The sequence below is a fragment of the Dermacentor albipictus genome, chromosome 4 (genome assembly GCF_038994185.2).
Source record: "Dermacentor albipictus isolate Rhodes 1998 colony chromosome 4, USDA_Dalb.pri_finalv2, whole genome shotgun sequence".
Classification (NCBI taxonomy): domain Eukaryota; kingdom Metazoa; phylum Arthropoda; class Arachnida; order Ixodida; family Ixodidae; genus Dermacentor; species Dermacentor albipictus.
This window is the reverse complement of record NC_091824.1, coordinates 80,632,261-80,643,680: the sequence shown is the minus strand read 5'-3', so window position 1 is coordinate 80,643,680 and position 11,420 is coordinate 80,632,261. Positions and strand designations below refer to the sequence as shown.

Sequence of the window (11,420 nt, the reverse complement as noted above, 5' to 3'; positions counted from 1 at the left end):
AGTTTGCTCTGAGTGTACGTTCACGAAACTTGGACGGTCAAAATTATTATGGGAGCCTCCGCCAAGGTGTCTCTCATAGTACCAAGGTTGCGTTCCTATACGGTAATGAAATCGTCGTTGCGTCGTGCGTCGTTTAATTGAGGTCGCATCACTGTTTTCGTCCACTTTTTCGTAATAACACTCTCTCGCTGCTCTACGAAAGGACAATAAAAGCGTGCTTTTTGTGAAAATTTCAGGGCGTGCAACAATTGTGCCTAGAGTGACAGAATGAGAGAGCACGGAGTACCACGATGAACCTTTCTCGTGGTTTTCCACCACGGCGACATTCGCTTTGACAATAATTTAATAATGCAGCGATAATTTAATAATGCACGGTGGACATTCAACGCTCGGGAGTGGCATTATATCCTGAGTGCCCTTTCGGGTAACGTTGTAGCCCCTCAGCTTCTTGCCTAGACTCGACTACATTCTCGAGTGTGATGTCGTTCGCCTGAGAACTTACCTTCCGCTTCTGTTGCTGTAGCGGTGGATGTGGTTGCGTCATACTCTTTCGGGCACATTTTCAGCGTTGCCGAGCACTGCACACCATAAAACGCTGTCCCAGGTAATGTTCGTTTCTAAAGGCCATTGACGATTGTGCAATATCGTCCGCATGTCCGGGCAAGTCCATAACAAGCACGCGCTCAATATTGCGCGCTCATAAATGTCTTTAGAAAGCAATGTATACCCTCCTGAGACTCGGAGCCTGCTCAGGGACATAACGTTTGAAGCCAGTTACAAAGGCCGACTAGTATATTATGAACGTGAACATTAAAAAAAAACATTTTCCATTTGATGCCGAAGGCAGCATCTCCATGCAAATGGAGAAATAACCATCTCCTTATTATTCTTGCCGTAAGTCCTGTGGCTTAATACTTTTTTTTTAATGGCAGCCAGTGAGATTCAGTGCGTGCTGGGAGATGATGTGAATCCTTTATTTTTGTTTCAACTCAAAATAATCGAGACGTACTTGATGGTTGTCTTTTGTCGCCTATGAAGACAGAACGGCCTAGACCATGTTGACAAAGCCTACAGCAGTAATGCGCCTAAAGCACTCTCACACAGTTCTGCATGCTTCAGATATTAAATCCCGTTTGTATATTTTATGTAATCGCAACTGAGCTAAATCGGGAAAGGTGTGAAAGCAATATGCCCAGTTGAGTATTATGCGACTTAAGGTGTTACAGGAGCCCTTGCTCAGGTGGTATAGTCTCAGCAGTGGCTGATATGCCGAGTTCAACAGGTGGAGCCAAGGTGGCTCTAATAAAATGACGTTACTTGGCTTCCACATGGTGCATGGTTGCATACGTAATTCAAGTTACTTTTCTTAGTTTTCTTTTTTAATTTGTTATAGCATAAGGCAGCGCTCCTCGAAACAGAAAAGGAATACGTATACTGATATCGAGGAAAGTAGTGGTGCAAGAAAATATCTTTTTGTCACAAAATTCCAAATTCGCAACAACTACGATCGTAAGACCAGTTCCCTAACCCTAAACGCTACATCTGTGTGAATGATAGGGCGCCAAATACTTAGCCGTTTAAATAGACACTACTTTATATCACCGGCGAGCCCGAGTAATTGGAAACCGCAGGACGCCTGGTGGTTAGTATAAGTGAATCGGACGTTTCCAGCTGCTCCGTTTTTTTCGGCGCAACTTCCCGCCGGGCATTTCGAAACGCTTCTGCTCCTCGCCGCCCGTGGCGCGAGCGCTGTTTTCCCTTCATGCTCGGCGAAACGGCGATCGAGCCGCCCGGCCTGGCCCGGCGCCTCTGTGGCACTCGGCGACTCCGCCGGCTCCGAGACGGGGTCGTTGCAGCGGCCCTAGCCTGCTTCCGAATCCCATCGACAACGCGTCCATGTGGCATGCCGGAAAGACCTGGCTCGCGTAGCGACCGACGACGCGGTGTAACGACCCGACATCCAAGAATGTTCGAACAGCTGTGCCGTCGACGTTTTCAGTTCTAGAGTGGTTTCGTCTCGTCGTGCGTGACTTCTCCTAAGTGCTCTGGCTTGTTTTTTTCTTTCCTTCTTTACGGCAACCAGCGAGATTCAGTGCCTGCTGTGAGGTGATGTGAATCCGTGCCTGTGAGTGAGATCGTCGCCTAAACTTGTGTGTCGCCTGGTCACTGGTTCGACGCGTCGGTTGTTTGGTGGATTAAATCGATGGTCATGCACTCGTTTCCAACTTACCTGTCCTGCCGCTGTCTCGTTGATGTTTACCGTTTTCACAAAGGTGAATGGGACCAGTCATAGTCGTGCCTATACAAAGGACGCCAGGCTACAGCTCTACTTAAACGACTATATGCGTATATCTCGCTTTAGTGAGCACTATTACATTTGGAAGCGAGGATAGCAAGGATTACTGGAAAACTTATTTCGTGAGGTCTACCGTTTCCTGACAAGGCCATTATATTCTTCCTTTCTGCAGACGTCTGTCCTACAATGGGGTAAACTTGAATGAGAGAGTGCGGAATGCAAAAGTTGCAGTGCCCGAAACATTTCTTGTACTTATAGTAAAATAAAAAGTTTCGAACACTTGAACCAGTTACGAATCTACTATCGTCATTTTAAAAACGCAGCTTTAAATGAAATTTTTGAGAACATAAGGAATCTGCTTGTTTTGGAAATAAGCAGTGCATTCTGGAACTATTTTGCAGCCCATCACAATATACTTAGTAGGGGAAATTGACGAGCTAACAGACAGCTGCAGCAAGCACGTCTGCTTGTGCTATTTTAAAGTATCTTCTGTTTCTAGTCATTTTCACTTTGGAAGAAATAAAAAGAAAATATATAGCAAAAACAGTCACGTGCGATATGCACAGGGAATTGTGTTTGTTCGTACGCTACTAGAAAGTCTATCTCAAAAAACGTCATTTCTTGCGAACCAAAATCACTAATTATTTTATAACCTTACCCAACTTCAGCGTGTTGCTCAGACGGCTTTTCAAAGCGGCACGTGAATTTAATATACGTGCGGAGGATACGTCATAAGTTGTTCTTTTATCGCTGAGGTCTTTAGAAATTTAAACAGGTTGACAGAACGGGACGCAGGATGGTATCTGTTGTGGCAGACGGAGCGCTTTAAAACAGAGTGCGTGGCCACCGTTGTGTCGGAACGTTTGTACAGTTGGTAACGAAAACGCGAATAACCTTTGGCACCATTCAATTGAACTAACTTCTTGGTTCATGAACATCGGACCTAAGTTGCGTGTTTTGTCATTTCACCTGCTCCTCTGTGAGCCCGTGTTCTCTAAACCGAAGCCGCCATACGAGGCTCATGACGGGAGGCTCACATCGTCGCCACCACCTGCACTCAACTCAAACTGAGCATGCTTGAAGCGATGAAATAAGGAGAATCAAGAAGTCGCCATCACTGGCATAAGAAATTACTGCGATTCTATTGAAGTCTGTCGTATTTGCTGGCTGCACTTCAGCCCTTCAGAATGAGCACAGAGGCGGAGCCACAAGCGGATACCGTGTTTATTGACAAGGGTGGTGTCCTCGACAGCGACGAGAACGGCGCGAGTGTCAACGGCAGCCACCGACGATCTAGCGGAACAAGCAACAACAACAATCACGCGCCCGTGATCAGCATCGACCCCGGAGTCGAGTCGGGTCTGCTCCTCCGGGTCCCGGACCTTCCGTTCCCCCGGGGTTCCACGTCGTCCGAGTCTCTCAGCACGGCTCCCAACCAATTCCTCAAGCTGCCGGTCTCCGGCGAGCACCGGCGGCACTCGATGCAGGACTGCAGCAACCACCACGGCCACCACCACCGACACCGGCACCGCGACCGCAAGCGCTCGTGCCCAGACGTTCGGGGGGGCGAGGCCTCGGGGGACCGGCGTCGCCGGGGCAGCCGCAGCCCCCTGGCTCCCCACGGCCTGGCGGTGGCGGGCGGGGCAGAGTCAACGAGCGTGACCCCTTCGTCGTCGCGTCGCTCTAGCGCCAGCAGCCTGAGTCGCCGCTCGTCCCGGGACAGCGAGAGCTGCCCGCACAGCCGCCGCTCGTCCCGGGCTGACGACGGAAGCCGCAGGTGGGCACGCAGGCTTTCTCCTCGTTGTTATTGTCGTTTGGGTTGGAAACGTTTATAGAACTGACAGAGAGGAAAAGAAGGGAAAGAGCTGGCTGTATATTGTCACCGACAGGTGCGAAATGCCTGCCTGCTTTTCAGGGCGGTATCCAAACATAGAAATGGAAGAGAGTAAGAAAGTAAAGTTAAAGGGAATAACAAGATGACACATCACAAAAGCTGAGTGAAAACAACTGCAAAGGATGCAGTGTGGCTATAGAATTCGGCAAAAGATATGCGCACGCCGCGTTATATTTAAAATAATACTGAAAAGAAGAAAAAAAAAACAAATCCGGGGTCTTGTCATTCGCAACCAAAGAAAAAAGAAATCTTCTACAAACGGAAAGTCAAAACAGTTTTTTCTCGAAAACGAAAATTCGGCCCAGTGGTCTCGCATCACTGGTGAATCGCAGCGCCCTTAGACCAGGGATGACCGAAGAAACCACATCGCTCTCTGTGCCTTGGTGTCATGGTTATCCCTGCTGTTCATCTGCCAGCCTCGTTTAATAAAGTAAAGTGGGCACGGTAAGCTAGGCAGCGTAGAGATGCACAGCCATTGGATTTAGCGAATGTCGTTAATCGCAGGACTAAGACGACGATAGTCTCTCAGTAGCAACGCTGCCGATGCAAGTGAGGCAGGGCACTACAATATCACGCGCTCAAGTGTTCGCAATGGTCCCAAGAAAAATACGATGGACTGTCCACACGTTCTTGTAGGCATAAACACGCAGGCATTTAAATTCTTTGCACAGTGTAGTGGGAAATTGGAGTTATTGGTCTTCTTACAGGGAAATAGTAACAGTACAATCTGCAGGCAGGTGCATGTACACACATTCACAATGGTGTAATTAGAGGGACTAGTGCAGTGAGGTTTTCACTGGTTACAGATATTGTAAGCGTGCTTAATTAATCCTAAATTATTCATTCTTGAAACTCGGTAACACATGCGTAATATATGCAGCAAATTGTCTCGTAAGCGCAATTGTGCCCAAATATGCAACATGGGCGAACTTGGCAATTTCTAGCATGTAAGAGTAGTAGACGTAGCGCGTTGTGAAGAAACAAAAATAAACTGAACACTATTGACGCAACCTTGCTTCATGTTATTATTCAGTGCAGTTTATTTCGAAACACCCGCTCCTCTATATAGGCTCAGGGGTTTGTCACTCCCACCAACGAAGAGCAGGAACAAAAATTGAGAAGTCTCAACAAATGTGCTAGGGCTTTCAAAGGTTAAGATTATGCTAATGTAGTTGGCAATATTATACAACAAATGCTTCGCTACCTAGGAGTGCGATTTGTTTCGCAGCCACCGACCTGCACTCCAAGTTTAATGTTGTCTGTCTCTAGAATGTATGCCTTAAATGCCTTGCGCTCCTTGTGATTTTCACGCATTCATAAAAGATACAACAGTCCTTGCCGTACCAGACGCCCATCACGTTTTATTGACGCTACACGTGTGTCTGCCAGACCTGTCATTTGGCCAGCTGCGTTCTGCCTCACGTAGAACCGGCCGCATCTTGGCGGGGTACCGTAAGCTACACCGTCGATACAGTCAACATATTTGGCGACGTGTGCTTTTTATTACTGCATTTGCATAATTCGCCTGGGTTAATAACCTGGCGCACCCTTACAAACTTATCCCAGTCCAGTAAAATCACTCTAGTGCAAGGCATTTTCTCTCGTATTCAACGTAACATGCATGCCTCGAAATTGTCAGTGCGACAAGCTATGCCCTCCCTGATCGATAAGTTGCTTGTCAGCGAGTCGCGATGGACTCGCACGTAACAGTGTTATAAATCATTAACTCTAGTTTTGAAATCTCTAGTGCAACATAAACTAAATGTTGCACTAGACTCACCAGCATTGTGCTGGTGAGTTCCAGGCCACGGGTTCAACCTCGGCCGTGGCGGCCGCATTTTGGTGAGGATGAAATGCTAATGCGTTTGTGTACATAGATTTGTACTTAGATTGAGCACTTAAAGATCAGAGGGTCATGGCTGGCGGCGGCACTACTATATTATTCCGTAATCACGGTAACGATTGAGCCGCGGTAGTGGGCGGTATACACGCGCATGAGCAGTAGGCCTTGTGCATCACTTGTCGTAGTATCACGTATTACGCGAAGCTAAAACTTTGTAATGCGTCTTCCTTCCAATGTATCCGGTGTCTGCTCCTTTCAGCCCGTGTTCAGGTAAAGCTGCTCTACACGTGTTTTTATTCTTCGAGTTACGTCTGGAGACGACTGTGCATGTGATCGCAAACTGTAAATTGTCGCCAATTTCCACTGGTGTTTGTCGTGTCAACTTCGGTTTTCCTTTCGCCGTTAGCGCGTGCTGTACCAACACCACCTAGATAGCACAAGGCCTTTTCACTCCGATCCATGACGTCATGTTACCTGGCCCGACTGCCATAGAATCTAATGGAGACGCTCCCGACCAGGCGACAGTGATTTCGACGTCATCGCATTTATCACGCCAGCCTTGTATATGGAAATTTGGGGCCAGGTAGCGTGGCGTCATGGATCGGAGTAAACATGCCTTGTGCTATCTAGGAGGTGTTGGCTGTACATGACACAAGAACAAAGAGCGTAGGCGAACTATGCCAGTTGATCGCTCTGTTAGGTGGGGGAACTGTAATCCGCTTCCTCCATTCAGGTCCTCCAAGGGCGACGACAGTCGTCGCTCGTCGCGCGCCACCGACGACACAGCCGGAGGCGGGCACAGCAGTCGACGCTCGTCGCGAAGCGTCGGCGACGACGAGCGGCGCTCCTCGGACGACAGGCACCACCACCACCACCGCTCGCACCACCCGCACCGGCGCGAGTCGTCGCTGGTCGGGACGGAAGCGGGTCACAGAAAGGGCAGCTCGCTGCTACCGCCGGACGCGGACAACGGCAGCCGCAGGGCGTCCAAGGTGCCGGCACTCTTGGTCACCGACGAGGAGACCGGCCAGCAGCGCAAGCCGGACGACGAACTCGACACGCCCAAGCGCCGGATTATCATACTGGTGATCAGTTCTGTGGCGTGCTTCATCCTGCTCATGAGTGTTGTGCTCATCGCCGTCACCCTCACCATCTCGCCGGCCATCGACAGCATAGGTGAGCGTCTTTCTTTTATTGTTCGGTGGATTTGCCGCGACGAATACGTAATAAAAAAGCAAGGGATACCAAACGAACGAACGCAATGCTGTACGACGCGCATACTGCAGCCATGACTCTGCGTATTTATTGTTCGTTATCCAATGGGTCCAGTCCTCTTGAACTTCAGGGTTGAGTTTGACCTCCACGAGCATCCTGAGACCAATGTGCTGAGTGCCAGGTCACAGTCGCAATAGATGATTGAACAACCGCCATAGACGCAGGTGCAGGACACGATGTGACCCATTTGTGCCTTCTGAGGCTTCCGGCATAAATAAGTCGCGTTATGAGTTTTTTGTGAGAAGCACATCTGCTTGTATTATGATAGAAAAGGGTGTATTCTAAGAGTGAAATATGATAAACGGATTAAAATTTCTCTTCCTAGGTAATGAATGCCATTTTCTCACTTATTTGCCGCCTTTACGTTGAGCTTAGCAGTGCCGATGCCTTAGTGTTGAAACGCGATGGTGGGCATGTCTCAGGTTGCGCACTTTTCGTAAAACATCTGTTAATACAGTAGTTGGAAAAATTTTACGTCGTAAATAAAGGCGCTGCTAAGGTATATGACATGACATGACACACACACATACACACACACACGCACCCACACAAACGCGCGTGCGCGCGCACACACACACACGCACGCACGCGCACACAGGCGCGCGTTTTACAAATTTACGAAGTTTCATTAAGGTTTCTGTGCCTTACGCGCCACGAAAGCGCAGCTGACATTCTTGCGGGCCACGAAGTGAAAGAGATAGAGAGACGTTATTAGCCATGCACATTTTGAATAATTGAGAGTAATCCTATATGGCTAGGATGTCAAATTTGTATTAATAGTGGAACGGCAAAAGTCCATGAAGACTCCACGACACCGTTATTTGGACGCCACGGTGCCAAAAGCTGCTGTCGATCTGGTAAAGCAGCCCTGAGAGTGTGGCGTATTGTAGTTTCGTTCCATGCCTAATTCCGATACGAAACGTGACTTCGTGTCGTGCTGATAGTCGTCGCCCCGCCATGCATAGACGAGGACTTCTCGAAGATTTTCATCCCAGAAAGCGACCCAGCCTCCATCAATCGAGAAAACGAAGGTATGTCTTAAACGAAACAAACTCGAGCGCATCACCTCAGAGAAAGGTCAAAGGCGAAGCGAGTTTCTATCCTTAGGTATTAGTGAGAGGATGACAGCAAGATAAAAACCATTATGAAAGTCTAATTTACAAGCAAAGACGAAGGCAATGATCTTGTGTTAGAAACATGAGTTGGAGTACTTGAGATATCTCTGAGGCATAAAACTACTGGAGTGTTTCATATTTTTTTTTTTGTAGACACTGATGTTTCTCCATCTTTCGTCCGGCGAATTCATTGACCTCAGAATCCGGGTAAACCTTCTGGGAAGCACGATTTGTAAATTCCTTTGTCTGAAGGTCTAAGTTTTGGAAACTCCCTCGCTTCACCCTTATAACTTCCAAAAATGGAAAGAAGTAAGCGTTGGTATGCTGGTGTACATGTAGTTCGTGTGTACGTGTATACCTGGACCTATTATCACGTGCGTGTATGTGCACGAAGGACGCGCGTCAGGTTGCACTAGAAAACGTGTAGAAGGAGAAGAACGGCGGGACTGTGTTTGCTTTGGCCCGGAAACTTCTCACAGCGTTGCACGCTCGCCTGGTGCTTAGAATTCTTGAAACTGTCAGGGGCCATCTCAACACTCAACTTTAGTCTAAAGCTAATACGACGTAGTGGAGATGGTAGTGTCGAGATGCATTCATGCTGTCTAGGGCAAAACACTAGTGAAGATCAATAAGTATGATACCTTTTTGCAAAATCACACTTCGCCGTCTCGCACGAATAAACAATTTCTAGTGACGACTAAGCGCGTGCGCTGGGTTACAGAAACATTGCAATGTAAGATACTATAGAAAACAGTTTTCATTTTCTCTCCTTCCATTCTCCAAATCATTTGACAATTTCACTTGCAGATTTAAAAGAACGTTCGGCGTCTTTCAGCTCGCAATTTATGTTTTATAGAGGGTAAACATTTGTCACAGTATGACTTATAATACATGAAGCTTAACTGATTTACCCGCGAAACACACATGCGAAATCAAAAACTAGTATTATTTTTCGGAACGAAGCCATAATGAAGAAACTATTTCCTCAACAATACCAGAAGTATATAAGCAATCCTTTCTAAAACAATTATAAACAATTTCTAGTATTTCTAGTATAAACTATTTCTAGTATAAACAATTTCTTTTGGTTTCAAATTCATCACATTTGTCGCGGCACTACCTCCGGTAGTATCGCTACTGAAGACGAAGTTCAGTGATAGCCAGCCTGTATCTTTTGCGAAACAAAGTAATCATACCAGAAGCATTGAAGCCGAAAAAGAAATGGTGTCGCAATAGTGTTTCGACGTGAAACAGAATTACAGGAAGAGTTGGAAAAGGCAGCGGGGAAAGCTGACCCGCAAAAAGAACGAATAAATGAAAGATAGAGAGAGAGAGAAGCTGCACTTCAGTGTCAATAAACGGACCTACAAAATGGCCAGTCGTCAGAATGGCACCCTAATGGCACCTTCGGCTCTTTGGCGGAGTGACGTCAGAACGCTAAAGACGATAAAAAAAAGTTGGCAGTTGCTTTAGCATGCGCTAAAGACGATGAACGTGAAAGCCAGCGCTCACGAGACATACATTAAATTACTCTGACATTCTCGTTCGAATGCGTTGTTACTTCTAATTACTTGTTCTCTCTTAGCCTGTTCCCCTTTTCGGTCGCCTAGACATCACCACTGGGTCTGCCTAGTTAATGGCACAATAGCACGGTCGTGGTAAGTCTGCGACGATCATTCAGACATGTATGCAGGGTCAATAAATGAATTAATGTTTTTTTTGGACACCTTAATGGACAAGGGTAGCTACATGGACTTGTATATATTGTCACGTGGTGGTGACGTTGAATAAGACAGTAGCAATACTGTGAACAAGAAAACTAACTTTTATTGGGCGAACCTGTGCCCACAAAACAGGCTACACTTATAGCGCAACGATAGCGGCGAACACGCTCGGCGATCGTCGAAAATCTGATCAGCGGGTCAAGCGCGTCGGCTTTTATAGATCAGTCATCGAATGTTCCAGATTAACTGATGGGACCCGCGTGTCTTCCACAAAGTTCTACACCATTCGTATCACGCGATGAAATCTGATAACACAAGGTTCGGCGACAACAGACACGCGGATAGAAGCGTCGATAACTTTCCAGAAACGTCGGATACATGCAGGCGCGTCCCTCGCTCTGCGATTACAGTTGTTAAGCGGCGAAACGTGGTTGCCCGATAAAGATAAGTACACGTGTCATTACCCCCCTCTTAAAAAGCATCGACCCGATGCTGCAAACAAACGAAAGTAACAAAGAAAAGCACTCGTATCAAAGAAAACAACAAACTAAGGAAGTTCATCAGCGTCCGTAAAATGGTTTAAGGCGCACCACGTGGACCACTTCAGATCGTGCGCGGCGCCGCTGTGAGTGCGAAATGCCGTCTGGCACGACCTCATAGTCTAGTGCGCCAATACGTCGGATGACCTTGTAGGGTCCGAAATAGCGTCGCAGCAGCTTCTCACTGAGTCCTCGCCGGCGTATCGGGGTCCATACCCAAACACGGTCGCCGGGCTGGTACTCGACGAAGCGTCGTCGGAGGTTGTAGTGTCGGCTGTCGGTACGCTGCTGGGTCTTGATCCGTAGGCGGGCGAGCTGTCGGGCTTCTTCGGCGCGCTGGAGATAGCTAGCGACGTCAACATTCTCTTCGTCAGTTACATGCGGCAGCATGGCGTCAAGCGTCGTCGTCGGGTTCCTGCCGTAGACCAGCTTGAACGGCGTGATCTGTGTTGTTTCTTGTACCGCCGTGTTATAAGCGAATGTTACGTACGGCAGGACGGCATCCCAGGTCTTGTGTTCGACGTCGACGTACATCGCTAGCATGTCGGCGAGGGTCTTATTCAGCCGCTCCGTAAGACCATTCGTCTGCGGGTGGTAGGCCGTGGTCCTCCTGTGCCTTGTCTGACTGTATTTCAGAATGGCTTGGGTGAGCTCCGCTGTAAAGGCCGTGCCTCGGTCGGTGATGAGGACTTCTGGGGCGCCATGTCGCAGCAGGATGTTTTCGACAAAGAATT

The 11,420-nt window shown here is 47.9% G+C and overlaps 1 protein-coding gene across 3 annotated transcripts in view; it reads left to right on the top strand.

Annotated features, from left to right (window-relative positions):
- The first annotated feature begins 3,474 nt into the window (after positions 1-3,474).
- The window catches only part of LOC135913330 (vitellogenin-2-like), a 287,026-nt gene continuing 279,080 nt past the window's right edge, over positions 3,475-11,420 (top strand). For all 3 annotated transcript variants that reach the window (XM_065445923.1, XM_070538087.1, XM_070538086.1), the window contains exons 1-2: positions 3,475-4,073; positions 6,767-7,209. In XM_065445923.1, coding sequence (XP_065301995.1) covers positions 3,484-4,073; positions 6,767-7,209 — 1,033 coding nt within the window. In that variant the 5' untranslated portion in view covers positions 3,475-3,483. The remainder of the gene's footprint in view (positions 4,074-6,766; positions 7,210-11,420) is intronic.